This window comes from Phocoena phocoena, chromosome 15 (genome assembly GCF_963924675.1).
Source record: "Phocoena phocoena chromosome 15, mPhoPho1.1, whole genome shotgun sequence".
NCBI classification, from domain to species: Eukaryota; Metazoa; Chordata; class Mammalia; order Artiodactyla; family Phocoenidae; genus Phocoena; species Phocoena phocoena.
Window position 1 is genome coordinate 64172425 of NC_089233.1, and position 21632 is coordinate 64194056.

At 36.8% G+C, this 21632-nt stretch overlaps 1 protein-coding gene across 1 annotated transcript in view; it reads right to left on the bottom strand.

Moving 5' to 3' along the window:
• Positions 1 to 21632, bottom strand: part of UQCC1 (ubiquinol-cytochrome c reductase complex assembly factor 1) — a 90082-nt gene that overhangs the window by 55679 nt on the left and 12771 nt on the right. Inside the window, exons 3-6 of the mRNA XM_065892404.1 lie at positions 13820 to 13894; positions 12792 to 12899; positions 7213 to 7285; positions 643 to 700 (exon numbers count right to left, since the gene is read on the bottom strand). Coding sequence (XP_065748476.1) covers positions 643 to 700; positions 7213 to 7285; positions 12792 to 12899; positions 13820 to 13894 — 314 coding nt within the window. The remainder of the gene's footprint in view (positions 1 to 642; positions 701 to 7212; positions 7286 to 12791; positions 12900 to 13819; positions 13895 to 21632) is intronic.

Below are 21632 nucleotides of genomic sequence, written 5' to 3' on the forward strand. Positions count from 1 at the left end.
CAAGATCTGGCAGTTCAATAAATAGTCCCCAGCCCCCACTTCAACGTCTCTCCTATATCCTTCTGACCTTTAATACTGTGTAACATTAGATGAAAAATTGATTTTTTTGGCTACTTAATTTGCAGCTGAAGAAAAAATACACTGTTTAAGGTGTTAAATATTTTTACATGCAACGAAACTGGCATGAATCTAACCTGTATGCACATTTTAGAGGTACAGGCGTAAATGTCAGTGCTATAATTTGTTATAGGTTTCTGATGACCAGCAATGAAAATGACCACGGATGCTCACAATTCAAACCACTTTTACGTAAATGTGAACTTTCCTAAAACAGCGAAGGGAAAGAATTTTCCACCCAAGCTCATAGGGTCTCTTACAGATACTGATAGCATTGTTCACTGGGTTAGGTGTTCTTTGAGAAAATCCTACAAATATTAGTTTCTTTCTGGGACTATGCTTTGACCTTTAATAAAAAAATGTGCTACAAGACACCAGTTATTAAAATGAAAGGAACAGCTTTTAATGCCTGAACAACTGCGATTTCATATAATCAGCCCTGCTGAAGGCTATACCTTAACAAGTCAGCAGTGTTTTAAAAAAAAAAAAAAACATTTGGTGACTTCACTTAAATTGCTCACTTACCAGACATGAAGTAGAGTTATAAGAAACCATGAATTGAATGTATCAGGCATCTGACACCCTAGAAAATAACAATAAAGTATAAATATGTGAAGGTTTAGAAGAGGCATATGGACTATATTTGAAATATCGGTAGGAATTTGTTCAACTAAAATATATGGTAATCACAGTGCTCTCTCATTATGCTATCACAGAGGAGGCCAATGGAACCACAAGGCAAGCCCATGGGTTGATAAAGCACTGAATGCAGTCAGACAAACAGGCTTCTAGTTACAGCCCTGTTACCACCTTGCTGTGTGGACTTGGGAAAGTCACTTCTCTTCTCTGAGCCTCAGTTTTCTCACTTTGTATAATGTGGCCTGGACGATCTTTATAATTCCTTCCAACTCTGATTCAATGTTATTTTCCCCTCCTGGTCTCCAATTCTTCTGGAAAGATAGGCAGACACCACCTTACCTACCCCACTTAACTAGAGGCTTTTTTTCACTTGAGCCCTGCTGAGAAATCTAAGTTCTTCTTGTCCATCTCCCTTTCCTGTTTTCTTTCTCTAAGGTGACCCAGTGGGTATGCTAAATGATTCAACCAAAATAAATGATCAGAAGAAAGAAGCAGGACTCTAGGGAGTTACAATTGAATAAGAAAGCAGATAATATCTAATGAAAGGTTGTTCATCACCCCCAGGAATGACAAACCTGGTAGCGTTTCTCCTCGGTTTAAGAAACCAAAATTCAGCTCAGGGCTTAGACATCCAAGCGTCTCAATTCTCAGATCTCTAAGAAATGCCTCTGGCTGGATGAGGGGTCCCCCTCAGAATATGCCCTCTTTATTACACGGCAGGGAGAAAGCTGGAGCAAGAGGATAAAGAAAAAAGAGAGGGCTTCCCTGGTGGTGCAGTGGTTAGGAATCCGCCTGCCAATGCAGGGGACATGGGTTCGAGCCCTGGTCCGGCAAGATCCCACATGCCACGGAGCAACTAAGCCCATGCACCACAACTACTGAGCCTGCACTCTAGAGCCCGCGAGCCACAACTACTGAGCCCGCATGCCGCAACTACTGAAGCCTGCGAGCCTAGAGCCCGTGCTCCACAACAAGAGAAGCCACCGCAATGAGAAGCCCACGCACCACAATGAAGAGTGGCCCCCGCTCGCCACAACTAGAGAAAGCCCGCGTGCAACAGTGAAAACCCAACGCAGCCAAAACTAAATAAAAACAAATAAATTTTTATCAATAAATAAGAGAATCAGTGGGAAACTTGGGCCCTTAGAGTAGAATCTGTCCTTTGGAGTAATGACTCAAGAAGGAAGTAGTATCTTCTGCCTTTCAGCAAACGAAGTATACAATGTACTAAATGATAACAAATAGGGGCCACTAAGATAGAAAACACAGAGCAGGACCCCTGTGAGGTACACTAACAACGCCAATAATAATAAAGAGCTGTAATTCACTGTGTGCTTACTATGTGTCAGAAATAATAGGTACCTTACAAGCATTAGTTCAATGACTCCTCCTAACATTCCTAAGAGGTGGGTATTGATATTATCCGCATTTGACAGGTGAGAAAACTGACTTAGAGAGACCATGACAATTGCCCAAGGTCACACAGCTATGAAATGAGATATCTGGGATCAAATTCAGATCTGTTTGATTCCATACACTGTTGGCTTAATCGCTAACTGCCTCTCTAATACTAGTATCAGAAACTAACATTCACTAAGGGTCCATACTTCCTGTCAGGTCCACCGTTAGTCATGTCAATACATTATCTCACTTAATCCTCACTTTAACCCTGAGGGAAGGCATTATAAGCCTCATTCTAGAGATAAAGAAACAGGGCTCGAAAAGGCTAAGTAACATGCAGGCAGCCACAATATTAACAAGCTAGTGGCTGGGCTGGGATTTCAGTCCAGGTCTGTCACAAAATGACACCAAAATATGCTGGTGAGCTTACTGGGAGGTGCCCAGCAGCTGTCAAGTGGACTTCCTCTTGGAGCCCAGCAGGAGGGAGGTGAAGGCTAGCCTGGCTAGCCATTCAGCTATTAAGACACATGCCATCTGAGAGTGGGCCAACCACCCTCCACCTAGAACAAGAATAGCCATGAGAAACTCTCAAGCCCGGATCTAAAGTTGGGTCTTTTTTGGATGCTAGAACAAAACATTAAAAAGAAAAGTTTTCTTGGAAGTCTGTCTTTCAATCTGGAAAATGAAATTTGGCTGCTTCTAAAGGACAATCTGTTCAGTTGCTACCTCTACATCAAAGCTTCCCAGCAGCCTCCAGGAGCCTTTCCAATTTTCTCAAAGAGGGAATCAGTTCTTCGGCTGGAAAGCACAGACAGACAGACAGGCCAGCAACTGGACTTGGGTCACAATTTTCCCTCCGGGGGTCAGCTCAGGGCTGAGGATGGGAAAAAAGCTGGCATATGACTGACTCCCTGTACCCACTGGGGTCAGAACAGAAACCCACAGGGTAAAGCCCTAAAAAACAAGACCGCTGAAAGTTTGACTGTGAGCAACTCAACAACACAGCAGACTCTTTAGCTTCATGAAATGTCTTTAAACACTTCAAAGTTAAAACCTGCTATAGGGTCTTGCCATGATCACACTCTTGCTCCAGTACACACTCAGTGCACTATTTTCTGAGGCTAGGTACTTTCCTCCACAACATCAAGTTGGATAAAATTAAATAATTCATTACTATTATGGAGCAGCAGTATTAACATAGTTGTTTGTTTAACGCAGACACCAGGGTCAGATATCCTGATTCAAAACCTTAACTCTAGGGCTTCCCTGGTGGCGCAGTGGTTGGGAATCCGCCTGCTGATGCCGGGGACACGGGTTCGTGCCCCAGTCTGGGAAAATCCCACATGCCGCGGAGCAGCTGGGCCCGTGAGCCATGGCCGCTGAGCCTGCGCATCCGGAGCCTGTGCTCCGCAACAGGAGAGGCCACAACAGTGAGAGGCCTGCGTACCGCAAAAACAAACAAACAAACAAAAACCTTAACTCTACCTCTTACTTGGTATATGACTCTGGGCAAAGTTACTTTACCTCTCAGTGCCTCAGTTTTCTTCTCTGTAAAAATGGGAAAACAAGAGAACCTACCTTACAGGATTCTTGTGAGGATTAAATGAGATAAGGCCTGTAGAACATTTAACAAAGTAGTTAGTATTTAATAGGTACTCAATAAATATTCACTATTGATTTTTAGTTAATTGTTTAAACACTAGGGTTTAAATTATCTTTGAAAAAACTCACTATTTAAGACTGCATCAATAAAATGATGAACCTCAATCTTTTTTTTCTTCAAGTTTTAAAAAATATATTTATCATATACTTACACAAAATTGATATATTTGATACCTGAGTATTAGTAGCAGAAAGAAAGGTAGAACCTCAATTTTATTAACTCAAAATTTATTCACTAAGGAGCCTCCTCTCCAAAGTATGAACTCTTAAGGGCTAAAAACAAAGCAGTCTGCAGACAACAGTGTGGTATTAAACACAAGCTTTACTGATTGGCTGGACGCCTCTGCCCCTAAGTGCTCTTCATAACAGAAATGATCTCCAAAAGACCAGTTAGCAAACACTGTGTGCTCACAGAGGGTACACTCATTTATGACACAATGACATCATCAGAACATCTTGGAAACAAGAGTTGGCTCTTAAGGTATCTCACCAGTCAGAATCCCCAATATCTAGGTCTCTGGATCAAGACGTCTGAACACTTTGGCTCTGAGATGACAGAGTATCTATAACTTTGGCATTTTGTGAGGGCCTGTCCAAGAGGCTGATAGGCATATTGTTTACTGAGTAAAGAAACTCAATCTTCATAAAATATAACTGGTCTCACTTTTGTTGGAAGAGTGAGAATGACACTGACCAGCTACCTGGGACTCTCTATCCTTTTAAAAAGCTACTGAATTCTCAGGACTCTAAAAGTCAAGCCCTAAAAGACCAAAAATCGAAGGGAGCAATAGCCACTTTAAAGATGTAATCTTAGAAAGCAATATATCTATACACATTCTCTTCTTTTACCCCAAACCTGTCTGGCCTACTCTTTAGAATCCAAGGTGCAAGAAAGTCAGGCTCATTATTTTACAGATATTCTTTATCTGCCTCTAAATGGTACTTTTCAGACTTGCTCCCTTTTTTTTTATTCACTGGCCACAGTTTGGAACCACTTTGGTTTGATTCTGAAATTTAATCTAACCACAAATGACAAAGATGGACCACAATGGAGCATAACACAAAGGAACATGATATAGGTCTAAAAGGTAATTCTCAAAGTGAGTCTTAGAAAACCTGAAGTAAGAGTGGTCTCACTGAAAAATGTGACATCAGATAACTACTTCAAAGGGCAAGGCTAGGACAAAGCTCACTGAGATGTACACACTCTAATATACATAAACATCAGCTCACAATACTAACAGAACATCTCACAGAGGTAGGTCTCATTTAAAAACTATAAAATAGGGCTTCCCTGGTGGCGCAGTGGTTAAGAATCCGCCTGCCAATGCAGGGGACACAGGTTCGAGCCCTGGTCCAAGAAGATCCCACATGCCATGGAGCAACTAAGCCCGTGCACCATAACTACTGAGCCTGCGCTCTAGAGCTCGCATGCTACAACTACTGAGCCTGCGTGCCACAACTACTGAAGCCCACGCGCCTAGAGCCCGTGCTCCACAACAAGAGAAGCCACCACAATGAGAAGGCTGCGTGCCACAACGAAGAGTAGCCCCCACTCGCCACAGCTAGAGAAAGCCTATGTGCAGCAACGAAGACCCAACGCAGCCAAAAATAATAATAAATAAAAAATTTTTAAGTTAAAAAAAAAACTGTAAAATACAAAAAATTATAAAACACAAAAATATTAAAATGGATTACAATTTCTATTTTGCAGTTATTTTCATTCACAGGCAATATGTTATAGTAGAAAAATTCCTGGATTTTAAGACAGATGACACAGGATCAAGGCTTGACTAAGCAACCTTGGGCAAATCACTTAGCCTTTTTATAAGTTTCAGTTGTTTATGAAAACAAAAGAAAAATGAAAATAAGAATACAAGCCCTTCCGGTCTCACATGTTTTGTAATTCCTAAATGAGACAAAAGTAAAAGCATACCATGTAAGTGTGAATTATTAAAATATAATAGTTAATAATTTTAATGAACTTTTATTTTTATAAGTAGTTTACAACAGATTATAAATTGAAGCATGATATATTAATTTAAATATGTAATAATAGTCTCATTATTCAAGAATCTTCAATAATGAGGATTAGCTAAACAAAGATAGCTAGTAAACATCCTTTCAAAATAATTATAAAAAGTTTATGAGTTATTTAATATTAAATAGATGTGTAGGATGAGGTTTTTTTTTTTTTTTTTTTTTTTTTAGGATGAGGTTTTAAAAAGATCTGATGAAAAATACTTGAGCACATGGATTCAAGAAACCACTTAAGAAAAATCCAGCTTCTAATATTAATAGTCTCTTCATCAGGTAGAGAAAGATTATTTTCTCCTTTCAGACTAATTTCTCCTAAAGTAAGAAATTGTTAGAGATTAAAAAAGAAGGAGGAAAGTTTTCTTTCCTGACTATGAGTAAATAAGAAATGGAAGGAAGGTGGATACTAAATTAGGATTACAACTCAGCACAGTATTTTAAGTTTCCAATGAAATATTGTACCAATCTGCTGAAATAGTAAAAATGACAAAACTTGCATTTAATTTAAAAAAAACAAAATAGTTATTAAATAATCAAAACTTCATCTCTTTCTTCATTGTTGTTAACGTAATTATATATAATTATTGGCTGTCCATGAAAAATATCAAGTATATTTAGTTAAGTGTTTGTTGCTTTGAGGATAATGACTGTTACCACAGATGTGCACAGAACACATTTCCTTCCAAAATCTGTGGAACTGGAAACAGCTTAAACTTTCCCAATGACTTTATAAGTATCTGCTTTAAATGACATGTTTATAACTACAACAGTTTACATTAACAAAATGAATACTGTATTGATATAATCAACTGCTAGTGATGATGATATAAACCAGTAAAACACTTTTGGAAAGCAATTTATCAATGGGATAAAAATAAAATTATATGTGCCTTTTGACTCAACAGTCCTTCTACAGAAAGAAGAAAAATCATGAGGCATATTCCAGGGTTAACTAAAACAATTATAAACTAGAAATAAAAGAGGAATGATTGGGCAGAAGTTCATGTCAAAAATACTGAGTAAAACATCCAGAACGTAAAACAGGATGTGTTTACGCTGAGTACACTCTTATGTAAAAAGATGCATGTGTGGACAAGGGGGAATGATGATGTCAAAGTACTGGACAAATTTTTAGGTCTTTTTTCAAACTTGTTAAAATGTCTTATTTATAGGGTTCTTTTGGCCTTTGTTTATTCTATTAAAAGAGAAAAATAAGCAGCTTTTATTATACATTTTGTTCAGGAAAAACTGTTTTACTAGTAACTTAAAAAAAAACCCGATCCTACCAAGACACAATCATAAAAATGAAAAGTAGATTTATTTTCCTTTTCACAACTATCAAAAATAGTAACTTACTTCGAAAGAATTCCTCGAAGTCAGTTTTCTCCACACAGCTAGTATACATGCGCAGGGCCGCAATCTTAATCTTCTAGACAAAGAAAATAAAACCAAACTCAAGACATGACCAAGTGAATGTTCTAGTGCCATTAGATGTAGGTCACAGAATCTTATATGCTTTTCAACTAGAAGGATGGGTCCAAACCTGTCTCTAGCCATTCACAGACTTCACACAATTTTACGATTTTGGCATCAAAATGTCAAAAAGGTTTTTCCAATATTTAGACGAACTCTCTCCTTTAATTCAAACCCATTTCACCACGTTTCAGCCTCTAAACCACCATTCAGAACCATCCACATTAATTCTTTATAATCTGAAACCCTTTATATTAAAAAAATTACCCATTCTCCTGACCAAAATCAAACAAACAAAACCCTCAATCCTTTGATCTTTCCTCAGAAGCCCTATTAACTATTCTGTCTTTTTTTTCCCTGAAGGGAGGGGGTCACTTTTTTTAATGTTTTCCCTAGTTTTATAGTTTGCTGATTAACAGAATACTATGTTTATAAATAAGAGTTTCTAATGAATGTAAAATATAGTAAAAGGATCAACCTTTTACTGTTCCCCAAAGCACTAAGAATTCTCTTAGCATCTTGATCTGGGTGGTGGTTTTAATTTATTCACTGAGCTGTATACTTAAGAGTCGTATATTTTACTGTATGTACATTATGCCTTCACAAAAACCTAAAAATGAAAAATAAATTCTTGTAAGGGTTGAACTGTAGGTCTGAAGACCAACTCAGTGCTAAAAGAAGAATTTCTAAGGGCTTTCAAAATATTTCCTTCAGGATACAATTAAATTAGTCCATCAACAAAAGGCTCGTAGAAGCTTATTTCTCCTTAAAATGACAGAGAAAATTACTCAAATACACACAGACTAAAAAATATGTATATGCAAAGAGAATGGCATAGCAACTGAAGAAAAACCAACCTAGAATTTTAGCAAAGCTGTTTGGTTATTAAGGTTCAAAGTCACCAAGGATATACTATATCCAATACTATATAATATTCATATTTCAGTTTCTGATGGGCAGAAATATCTATAATAAATTAAAGTATTATGTCTTTGATTGCAATTAAGATTTTTTCATTTGCTAATGTTAAGTTTTCAATGATTTTAGTCTAAAGTTCATATGGGGGAAAACAGAACAGAACATATAACAAATGGAAATCAGATATACTTATATGAGCAGTAAATCAGCATTGGAAGTCCACATTTAAACAAATGGTGAGACACTAAAAAAGAAAGAGCAAATTAAACCTAAAAGCAAGCAGAAAGAATGATATATAAAGATAAGAGCAGAAATCAGTGAAATTGAAGACAGAAAAATAACACAGAAAATCAAAAGAGGCCAAAGCTGGTTCTCTGAAAATATCAATAAAATTGACAAAAATTTAGTAGAACTGATCTAGGGGGGAAAAAAAGGAAAAACAGAGAAGATACAAGTTACCAACATCAGGAATCAGAGAGGAGAGGAACATCACTACATATCCTAAAGATATTAATAGGATAATAAGGGAATATTTTGAACAACTTTAGGCCAATAAATGTGACTACTCAGATGAAATGGACAAATTCATTGAAAGATACAAACTACCAAAGCTCACTAGAATAAATAAATAACATGAATAGTCCTATCTCTATTTTAAAAATTGGATTTGTGGCTAAAAACCTTTCCCCAAAGAAAACTCCAGGCTTGATGGCATCACTAGAGAATTCTATTGACTATCTAAAGAAATGATACCAAATCTACACAAACTCTTCCAGAAAAAAAGAGGAAAGAACACCTCCCAGCTCATTCTATGAGCCAACATTACCCTGGTGTCAAAACCAGTCACCAGAAGAAAACAAAACTACAAAACCATAGCCTTCATAAGCATAGATCCAAAACTCCTTAACAAAATACTAACATCAATATTTTAAAAGGAGATCATATCCTGATCAACTGGGATTTATCCCAGGAATGCCAAGTTGATTCAACATTCACAAATCAATAAGTGTAATTCACCGTATCAGCAGTCTAAAAAAGAAGCATGTTTAACTTTTTAACACCTGAGGTTCTGGGAAGTATGTGACATAGAACACATTTTGGGAAGCACTGGTTTGTACCATCACCAAACTAATGATATCCTAATGATATCGTTATCCTAATGCTTTGGCCTTGACAGGCCTATTCCTATCCTTGAAACAGAGAGTTTAGGACATCTATAAGCTTTTGTTCCAGTCAACAAATAATTTATTGAGCACCGAACTCAGTGCCTAAAACTGATTTGGACACTAGGAATACAGCAGTAAACAAAGCAGTTAAAAACTCTTTTCATGGAACTTAAGGCCTAGTTCAACTATCAATACATTTATAATTTTAAGTAAAATTCCTAATGGCCTGTGTCTTGATTTTTTTTTTTTAATTCGGCAGTTTCCTTCTGATTCTGGTTCATAATTAATCACTCTGCCTAAGGAAAAGCACACTTGCCTCCAAGGCCCAAATCGTTCCACGAGAAAGAGGTTTTTCCCCACAACATGTTCATGAAGCAAGCATTCATTACAAATAATGAAGACCTCACCAGACTGGCCAGTGTATGTATACAGTGCTCATACTGCAGCAATCAGGAGCACTTTACAGTTCCTCACTTTTCCTGCAGCGAGGCCAAACCTTTATACTTGGGTGAGCCATTTTCCTGGACAAATCTCTAAAGCAAGTCCCTTAAGACCATCACACAGGGACTGGAAATAACAACTCGGGGAAAGAACCTCTTCAAGATTCATGCATTAATATAAGTTAAAGAAGTAGGTGGACTAAATTTCCATCCAGTCAATACAAATTGTTCTGGTCCTCAGATGACTTCATTCTAACTTTGGAAGATTTCATCAGTCTACTTGACTAAAACACAAGCACCTAAGACAGGTTTAGGAAATGAAAATCAGCTCTCCCACTAACTGATGCATTTTGTACCATCCTACAAGATAAAAAAACGAATCTAGTAAAAGGCTTACACTAAAACAACTGTGTGAGAGTTGGAAGGGGCTTTGAAGTCATTTGAACTTTCTATTCTGTACTGGAATTCCTTCTACAGCATTCTTGATTCATGGTCAACTATCTGGGACCCTGTTCAAACAAGTCCAATGACCTTGTGAGGCTACCTATCCCCCTGGAGGACAACTCTTGCTAAAGTTTTGTTATATTGAACATAAATCTGCTTCATGTAACATTCAGTAAACATTATATGCACACTGGAATACCTCAGATTAAGTCTCCATTTTTTTTACATTTGCCCCTCAAACACCTGAGAAGAACCATTATGTCTTCTCTTTTCCAGGCAAAGTATCCCTATTTCCTTCAACCACTCTGCATTCAACAGTTTCTGAAGCCTTCACAAGGCTCACTGCCCACTTCTGAATGCATTCCAGTTTGTCAGTGTCCTTCAGAACAGGAATAACTTTTTGGCTTAATGCTAATCTGAAAACCGCCTATTCAATGACATGTGGCTCAATCTGTTAAATGCTATCCTTATCTTATCTGATATTGCTCCATAAAGATAATGAAAAAGAATGGTTATTTCAGGATAATCAAATAGGTAAGGAAAAGCCACATTTAAATTCCTAAATATGGATCTAGAAGAAAAATGGAACTACACATGAAAACATTACATAAAAAGATAGAGGAAAGCTGGCTGATACTGCTGATGCAGAGAGAAGCAGACATTTTACTCCCTAATGAAAGACATGAGAAAACACAAAATTCAAAGATTCTTGCCAGTGCAACCCAATACACGTGTCTGCCACAGATTTCTGAGTCAACATTTGCTGAAAAGGGCTCTCAATCCTTCAATATGGAAAATTATACCTACATCTTCCCACCCAAAATATACCAGAATGTCATACTTTGATGTTTTGATGTTACAAATTAAAAAAATGAAGGTTACAGGAAGTAGACACTGCCACATCACAAAAGAGTTTTTAAATGCAAATATTAGGGACTTAGTTGAGGTCACAAGGGAACCAAGAAAAATCAGAGACTAACTTAAACAGTGAAGAAATTTTCCTGATGAGTTAGTAATCCTCCAAATGGTAGCCAACTTTGCCCCTGGAATCATAAAAATACGGACAAGACAAAGCATACGGAAGCAACCAAGTGGAACTCAACCATCAAGAAATGAATAAAACAGTAAATTTTTTCTCTTTTCTTTCTTTCTTTCTGCTCTCATTTCCCTTTTCTTTTAATTTCTTACTTTCAAACAAAACACACATTTTAAGTTTTTCAATCCAAATGTATTATCGCAAATATTTTTTTAATAAAGGAAAAGATCCTGGTTAATAATATTACCAAATATACCAGTGATTATCATTTGTCAAGAATTATGATGTAAAAAAATATAACTTTAATGAGCATAACTAATATTTCATTAATGATTAAGAAGACACTTCATAACCTTAGGGTCTCAAGGACATCATTATAACCTAGTTATGTGTGTGCTATCTTCTATACTTTTCAAAGCCCCTTACAAACAAAATGCTTGTGGAATCACTGTTCAATTTATGTAAAATGGAGATTATAGAGAGAAGCCTATATTTGCTACAGTGAGAATTGTTAGGAAGAGAGCCAGATATTATAAGAAGAAACTAAAAGTAAAGTTCACAATAAAATTGAAATTCTAATTTTACTCCAACTTGTTAAAATGGTATAACTGGAATAATTTAGTCATTTGGGGCAAAGTTATGATGTTTTCTAGAAAAGTCTTCCCTACTGCTTTGTGTTGGTTTGCTTTAATATATAACTTATGACTGATTAGACTTATCCAACATTCTACCAACCTTGAAAAGTATTAAAAGGCACTCTTGCCATAACTGTAGAGAGAAACAGTAGTACTAGGAGATAACTGGGCTGAGAAAAACCCAATGACTTGTGTTTTATTATTTTAATTGGTTAGAGGCATTACTATAAAAGTCCAGGGGCAGTAGCACCTGATGTAGAGGGGACATTCATTCATTTATAGCAAGTACCATAAAACAGATAACATGCTAGGCCAAGACCTGATTAGGAATGACACAGTTAGCAAACAGCCCTCATAATATGAATTACAATAAATCATAGAATTGATTAATTTTAAAAATGCTTATTAGTAAAATTTTAAAGGAAGTCATTACAATGACCTAGGGAAAATCACTTATGAATTACAGAGAGTGTTTCCTTAAGAGCAGTGCCCATCAAAACATTTGGCCCATCTAACTTCTGAGAACTCATCTACATGGCATAACATGTAGCAAAGACCTGGAAAGACCAGTGTTATTGGATTGCCTGCTACTGAGATACTTCTAAGGAATCAGGTTAAGGGAGTAGAGGGACTATTTCAGCCCCACATGCTGTATAGACCTGACTTGGAACGGGGGTCAAGGGGACAACAACATATTTTGAAGCTCTCAAAATAATATAAGCATTTCACAAAAAGCAAAGCAGAAGCTTTAAAAAATTCTTCTGTGAAGAGCAGAAAGCACAAAGCTCAAGAAGAAAAATGAAAACAACTTAAAAGACTTTACCCATTTACTGTATTTCAAAGGTCCTGTGAATCCCATGGCTTCTATTATCTTTGTGAAGGCACCAACCTTCTCCTCAACAGGCTGTGGGGAATCCTTGGTAGAAGAAAGCTATTTATTCAAAAAGAAGGAAACCAAAATTAGTTGCAAAAAAATTTTTTTAAAGAATGCTTTTATTTCTCACTAGGGTCTAAGGGCATTTTTTATTGCTTAGATTTTTTTTTTTTTTAACCTAGAATTTTTCATTCTCATTTTTCTGGGTACCTTATCACTCAGTACAAACACATCTGGAACCCTAATAGGTGTCCTCTAAATTCCAGAGCAGACATACGTACCTCACTGACCATATGTCTATGAACCCATGTCTAGGAAATGACAGATTTGGGGTATCAGAATAAAAGTTCTATGGAAAAGAGTACTTTAAAAAAGAAATCTTGACCCCCACCTCCCAAAGAACAATTCTGAGAAACATGCTCTACGTTTATTGACATTATGGGAAAAGGAAAGAAAAATACTGTCTGAAAGCAGTCAAAAGTCATTCAAAGTCATAATCAATCAAAGCATGCACTGAATAAATGTTTTTAAACTCTTTTATTTTTTATTAATGACTATAGGAGATATAAGTTTTGTAGTTTGCAATTAAATTCAAAGGAAAACCTATTCTAATGCTAATCCTCTCTAAATGAAGGCAGGCTATACATCCAATAAGAAATTCTCCATCAGTTAAATATTACTTTATTTTTAACATATAAAAAAATCTACGACACTTTTTCTCTAAAGTGTTTTCTAAGCAAGAGAGTACAATGGAAGAAATATAGGACACGGGATCAGACACCTTAGGTTCCAATATTCAGTTGGTCTGTCTCTTCCCATCCATGTGACCTCGGGCAAGTCACTTTACTTCCCTGAGCCTCACCTTCTGCATTTGATAAAATTTCTTGCCTCATCCAGCTAACAATTTTGCTGAATTTCAAGTAAGAACACTTGTGTGAAAGCACGCTATAGACATAGAAAGAACTTGTAAGTCTCACCTTATTTGTGGTATGATACTTCCTACTCAGCTGAATGTCTACTACTGATCCACCACATGCTAGGGCCTGGCTCATCTGGGGCCACTGGGGGATTTAAAAAAAAAAAAAAACACTGAGCATTCACTTAGAGGGTTAATGTGATCAGAGTTGCTTCAAAGTAAAAAATACAGAATCTTTCTAGCCTTGTTTAACTCAATTCCTAATGTTGCCTACTACATGCTCAATAAACATCTGCTGAATATCTGAATAAGTAAAAGAACGTAAAGTACCTTTCACAAAATAGGTACTCAATAAACAGTAAAAGTCTTCATCATCACCATCGTTATCAACATCATTGTCGTTCAGATCAGAACTGTCTTCCTCCAATGTTCACACTGCATTTGAAAGCACTTTGGCAATATAATAGACATTAGTTAAAATTATATGCCAGGCACTATGTATTTGCCTTACATATATTACCTTATGTAATCCTCACCACAATCCTACCAGGTTGGTATTATTATAATCAAGACGAGTAAACATAGTTTTGAAAATAAATTCCTAAGGAAAAAAACAATATGCAAGAGATCCTCATTGTAGCATTGTTCACAAGAGTGAAAACTGGGGAATAAGTCCAATAAGAAAGGCGGTGGTTAATTAAATTAAGGTACAGTCACCCAATGGGAAATCAGATAATCAGATTTTTAATAGGCTTTATTTTTAAAAGCAGTTTTAGGTTCACACCAAAAATGAGCAGAAAGTACAGACTGCTCCCATATACCCCCTCCCACACAGCCACAACATCCTCCACTATCAACATCCCCCAACAGAGTGGTACATTTGTTACAATGGATGAACCTACACTGACACATTATCACCTAAAGTTCACAGTTTACATTAGAGATTATTATTTTTAGCAACATGAAAACACTTATAATATTTATAAAATTATAGGTAAACACATGAATGCATAGGGGCAAGTCTAAAAAGGAACACACAGAAATGAAAGAGTTATTTTGCTGTGCTGGTAGAATTACGGAAGAGTTTAAGAATCTAGTTTCCAAACTCTCAGTAATGTTTTATTTCCTTTACAATATAAAGGGGTGGGAAAGGAGCAGCAGGAGAGTTCAATTCTGGCTTATTCCAAGAGATGGGACACATGAAATGAAAATGATTTTTTCTTTAATCCTAATGAAGGAAAAAAATAGAATTTCTAAATGTGGAGAGTTACTATTTACTTTTCTTTCCAAACAAGGATAGTAAAAGATTAGTCAGGATTCTTCTGGTCAGTCCCAAGAACACTTATGCTTTAATTCACAGGTATCAAGCAGGCTTTGTAACACAGAGACTAAACACAGAACACCTCCCATTACATCACATATATCAGTGTAATGGTCCACTAGAACATGAAGCACTTAAACAGGCTCAAAGAACACAACTAACAGCAGTTTCAACAAGCTGTGCTTTGGAGCAAGGTGTATGTCATGATCTTTTTCTCCTTACTTTTTTGTATTACCCATTCTTGCCCTTGCCCCCTGAAAAGATTCCCTTGACCTTTAAAAACATTAATTTTTCCTCTGTTTAAACCAAAAAGATATCAAGTAACTTTCTGTGAAAGAGAAAAAATACCCCAAAATACTCAAATGTCACTTTTTCAAAGAGGCCTTTTCTGACCACTTTATCTAAAATAGTTTCTTATCATCCCATTATTCTCTATCATAGCAGTACCCTGTTCACTTTACTCATAGTACTCATTACAATGTACAATTATATATTTATTACACACTCTTATTTTCTATCACCACCACCAAAAATATCCATGAGGGTAGGAACTAGGTGTAGTACCAGAATCAAGTACAGTGTATTATACACAGGAAACCCTCAAACATTTGTTGAATGAACAAACCCAACCACCTGTATGGTTATTTCTTATTATATCCTTCTTGTTCTTATCCACACACATGCCATGCATACATGTTTCATTTATCAAACCTTTATTAAATACCCACAATATGCCAGCCCTTGTGCCAGTTTTTAAGATAAAACAATTACTATCCTATGGAGCTCATAATGTTGTGGAGAAGAGAAAGAAAACTCCTATACAAGAAAGAGAACCGAATGTCACATTTAAAAATGTTTAAAGACCACCCACCAAACACACACACACACACACACACACACACACACACACACACACACACAAAGTGCTAGAAAGGATACAGAGCAACTAGAACTCTCATACTCTGCCGATGGTAGTGTAAAATGGTACAATCACTTTGGAAAATTATTTGGCAGTATCTATGAAGCTGAATGTATACATTCTGTAAGATTCAACAATTTCATTCCTAAGTGTATATCCCAACAGAAATGTGTACATATATTCACAAAAAAACATGTACAAGAATGTTCATAAAAGCACTATCAATAAAAGCCCAACTGGAAGCAATCTAAATATCTATCAATAAGTAAATGTCATATAGAGTGAAGCATGTCATAAAGAGAAAAACAAATATCATATATTAATGCATATATGTGGAATCTAGAAAACTGGTATAGATGATCTTATCTGCAAAACAGAAATAGAGACAGATGTAGAGAACAAACGTATGGACACCAAGTTTCTACTATATGGCAAAGTGAATCAGCTATACATGTACATATATCCCCTCATTTTGGGATTTCCTTCCCATTTAGATCACCACAGAGCACTAAGTAGAGTTCCCTGAGCTACACAGTAAGTTCTCATTAGTTATCTATTTTATACATAGTATCAATAGTGCATACATGTCAGTCCCAATCTCCCAGTTCACCCCACCCCCCTTCCCCCTTGGTGTCCATACGTTTGTTCTCTACGTCTGTGTCTCTATTTGTTTTGCAAATAAGATCATCTACACCATTTTTCTAGATTCCACATACATGCGTTAATATATGATGTTTGCTTTTCTCTTTCTTACTTCACTCCATATGACAGTCTCTAGGTTCATCCACGTCTCTACAAATGACCCAAATTTGTTCCTTTTTATGGCTAATATGCCGTTGTATATATATACCACATCTTCTTTATGCATTCCTCTGTTGATGGACATTTAGGTTGCTTCCATATCTTGGCTATTGTAAATAATGCTGCAATGAACAGTGGGGTACATGTGTCTTTTTGAATTATGGTTTTCTCTGCATATATGCCCAGTAGTGGGATTGCCGGGTCATACAGTAGTTCTATTTTTAGTTTTTTACGGAACCTCCATACTGTTCTCCATAGTGGCTGTATCAATTTACATTCCCACCAACAGTACAAGAAGGTTCCCTTGGGCTTCCCTGGTGGTGCAGTGGTTAAGAATCCGCCTGCCAATGCAGGTGACATGGGTTCAAGCCTTGGTCCGGGAAGATCCTGAATGCCACGGAGCAACTAAGCCCGTGTGCCACAACTAGTGAGCCTGCACTCTAGAGTCCACAAGCCACAACCACTGAGCCCACATGCCATAACTACTGAAGCCTGTGCTCCTAGAGTCCATGCTCCGCAACGAGAAGCCACTGCAATGAGAAGCCCGCGTGCCGCAACAAAGAGTAGCCCCCGCTCGCCACAACTAGAGAAAAGCCCGTGCGCAGCAATGAAGACCCAACACAGCCGAAAATAAATAAATAAATTTATTTTTTTTTAAAAAAGACATATTAAGATTTTGCTTTTATTTTTTGCTTCCTAAAAGGTTCTAAAAATGAAAAGACCTCCCTGATAGAGAGAGGGAGAGGGGGAGAGAGAGAGAGAGGGAAAGAGACAGAAAGAGAGAGAGAGAGAAAGAAAGAGAAAGAGAAGGAAGGAAGGAAGGAAGGAAAGAAAAGAAAAGAAAAAGAAAGAAAGAAAAGAAAGGAAGGAAAGAAGAAAGAAAGAAAGGGAAAGAAAAAAGAAAGAAAGAAAAAGGGAAAGGAAAAGAGAAAGGAAAGGAAAGGAAAAAGGAGGGCAGGACTCAAGCAATTCTTCAACACTATATGTATCTGGTCCTTTCAGCAAAGCTATAAGCTCCACCAGGAGACAGTCTATCTTATACTTCTTTTATTTTCTGTCCCATTGCTCAACACCATTCTGGGCATGGAGTAGGCACTCAATAAAAACTAGGTGGGTTTTTTTTTTTTCCAAATAGAAGGACAATCTGGAGAAGGTCCAGAAAAGAACCACAGGAATGATCAAAGAGATGAATAAAAGGTCCTAGTGGAAAGGTTAAAATAAATTGAAGCTGTTTAGCTTGGAGAAAAAGCAACTGAAGAACTAAGGAGTAACTTAGAATAACAACACTTGAGCTGAAAGGAATCTCAGAGATCTTCTAAGTCCAACCTTTTCCTTTCACAGATGAGGAAACTAACACACAGGGAGAGGGTGCAACTTGCTTAAGGTAGTTTTAGGATTAAAAAAAAAAAATTTTTTTAAGTTTCAATTTACAAGGTGAGGAGAACATTTACCCAAGTAGCATGAACATAAATAGCAACAAAAATAGCAGTTACAAGTTACTGAAGAGCTCCCATATGCCCAGCACCTGTACGCTTGCTGTTTTACTTATGTTATCTCACAAGAACCTCGAAAAGTTGATACTATTTTTTCCCATTTTAGAAATAAGAACACTAAGGCTCAAAGAAGTAAAGTTCATTAAGGGGTAAAACATGTATTCAGAGCTATCTTCTTTGCCCTATATCTAACTGATTTCAAAAACGTGCGTAGAGTTCAACAACACTGGCTCATGTACACTTAGCACCCAGATCTTAATTTCTAAATATTCCAAATATCATTCTCCAATAAAAGGAACCAGGGCTCCCGGGGGGAAACTGTTAACTCTAGGGCTAGAGCAAAGAACCTGAAACATCTTGTGGTGCCAAGAAACAAGGAAGTGTGCAAAAAATGAAGGCACGTAGAAAGGAACTTGAAGGAGTTCTCAACAGCCAAACATGGAACAATTTGATCAACAAAATAATGAGAATAATGTATTATAACTCACAGAATAAATATCCATTAGCTCATACTGATACAAACAAAACAATCGAATAAATAAATAAATGGAGAGAAAGTGACAGCTCTTCCTTACAGTAGAATTCCAATCAAGAAATGTAGTAGGAAATGATGGAATTCAAAAATGACCATCAAACAAACACCATAGTAATCACTGTTGCAGTCAAGAACCATAAATAGAATTACCACATGATACCACAATCCCACTTCAGGGTATATATCCAAAAAAATTCAAAGCAGGATCTTGGAGAGATGCTTGCACACTTATGTTCACTGCAGCATTATTCACAATAGCCAAGATATGGCAGTAACCCAAATGCCCACTGACAGAAGACTGTATAAAGAAACTGTGGCATAGATATATAGATATAGATATAGATAGATAGATTAAATGGAATATTATACAGCCTTAAAAAAGAAAGAAATCCTGCTCCCACCCCTCATCCCTGGGTGCCCACAGACCCAACAATAAACCCTTATAAGACATTTTACACAAACATTTACAAGTTGTTGTAATAAATTATTCAGCTAAGGCTGCTTCATCTTTTGTAGTTTCGGGGCCTTTTCTTAATCCTTTAAGATGAACATCACTGATTGATCCTTTCAGTCACTATCTTCTAAGATCTTGGAAGTTTTGGAACATTTTTATATTTATGCAAAAAAAGGAACAAAATAGTTGAAATAAAAGTTTTTATCAAAACTCCACCTCCTGGGGCTTCCCTAGTGGCACAGTCGTTAAGAATCCGCCTGCCGATGCAGGGGACACGGGTTCGATCCCTGGTCTGGGAAGATCCCACATGCTGCGGAGCAACTAAGCCTGTGAGCTGCAACTACTGAGCCTGGGCTCTAGAGCCTGCGAGCCACAACAAGAGAAGCCACCAAAATGAGAAGCCCGTGCACCACAAAGACCCAATGCAGCCAGAAAAACCAAAAAAACCCCACAACATTGTAAATCAACTATATTTCAATAAAAATTATTTTAAAAACTTCAAAAAAAGAAAGTATGTTGAGAAACAGGATATTTGCATAATCTCAAAGTATCTTCTCACAAGACACCTACTAAGTACAAAGGAGAAAATAGTACTTTATAGTAGAGGAAGCTGACAGACACCAATTTAATAACCAAGTCATCAAAGTTAACATCACCAGTAATAACTGGCATCATGTATCCCCTGATGTGACCCACTGAGAAGGAAACAATATCACTTTTGCCAAAAATGCATAGCCTCAATCTAATTTTAAGAAAATATTAGATGAACCCCAATTGAGAGACCAAAAAAAGGACATTAATGGGGAAAAAAAGTAAAATTGGAATAAGGTGTATAGATTAGTTAATAGTATCACATCAATGTTCACTTCCTGGTTTCAATAATTGCTATAAGATGCTAACATTAGAGGAAGCTAGATGAAGGGTATAAGGGAACACTACCATTTTTATAACTTTTCTGTAAGTTTAAATTATTTCAAAAATTTTAAAAAACTTTCTTTTTTTTTGAGGTACGCGGGCCTCTCACTGTTGTGGCCTCTCCTGTTGCAGAGCACAGGCTCTGGACGCGCAGGCTCAGTGGCCATGGCTCACGGGCCCAGCCGCTCCGCGGCATGTGGGATCTTCCTGGACCGGGGCACGAACCCGTGTCCCCTGCATCGGCAGGCGGACTCTCAACCACTGCGCCACCAGGGAAGCCCTAAAAAAAACTTTTTAAGTAGACTCATCAAAGTATGACAGAACTTCAAGAGGTTACTTAGAAAAGACAGATTAGAGTCCAATGTCCCTAGTCTTTTGAAAATGATAATAGGATTATAGCATTGGACATTACCTTAAGAGATCATCTGATACTACCACTCATCCAATGGAGGATACTTTTATGTCAAGCCCCTAACATAGCCTTCCAATCATTGCTTGAATACTTCCAGTAAAAGTAAATTTACTTTATTAAAATACAGCCAACACATCTCATTACACCACAATTCTAGTTCACACAAAGTTCTTCCTCATTCTAAGCCAAATCTGCCTCCCTGTCAGATATGTACCTAAGGATGTCATTCTGAAGCAGAGTTTTCCAACCAGGAGAACTCAAAGATGGGAAGATGTACCAGTGAGGTAACGTCAATATGACAAAATGTCCAGTTTATTTATAATCTTGTCAGCATGAGATAAACAATTTTAAGTTATTTACATGGATGCTTCTCTATAATGCCATCCCAGAGCCTAATATAGTATCTGGTATATATTAGGTACCCAATAAACATTTATTGATTCAAAGAATGAGGCACAACTCAGAGATTGATATAATGAGTTCCTCCTTCCACCATCTCTGCACACATTATTTACAAATGATTTAGAACTATAGGATAAATTCTACTAAAATTTTCCAGGGCACAGAAATAAAAATAGAACCTAGCCCAACTCTGAAAAGAAATAGCTACATGACTACCCAAAGTAGATGCCTCTTTTGCACAAGCATATTCTTCATTCATTCAACATACATTTAGTGCCTTCTCTGTGCCAGACTTAGTGAGAAGCCCAAGAAATACAGGTAAAAATAAGACGTCCTCAGAAGGGCAAGGCTTATACACCAACTGGAGGGAATTACTCTATATTTTACTAAAGTATTTTAATATATTTTATTTATTTATTTAAATTATATAATATATAATTATATACATCAAAAATAATTTTTCATTGCATTAAATATGAAAAAGAAAGTGAATGGCTATAAAAGGAATTTATATAAATTGGTAATGAAAATAAATTCCCAGTAGATAAACAGAGAAATGATGTAAATATGTAATTTTTACAAATCAGAATATAACTGATAAACAGAAAAATGTTTAACCCTG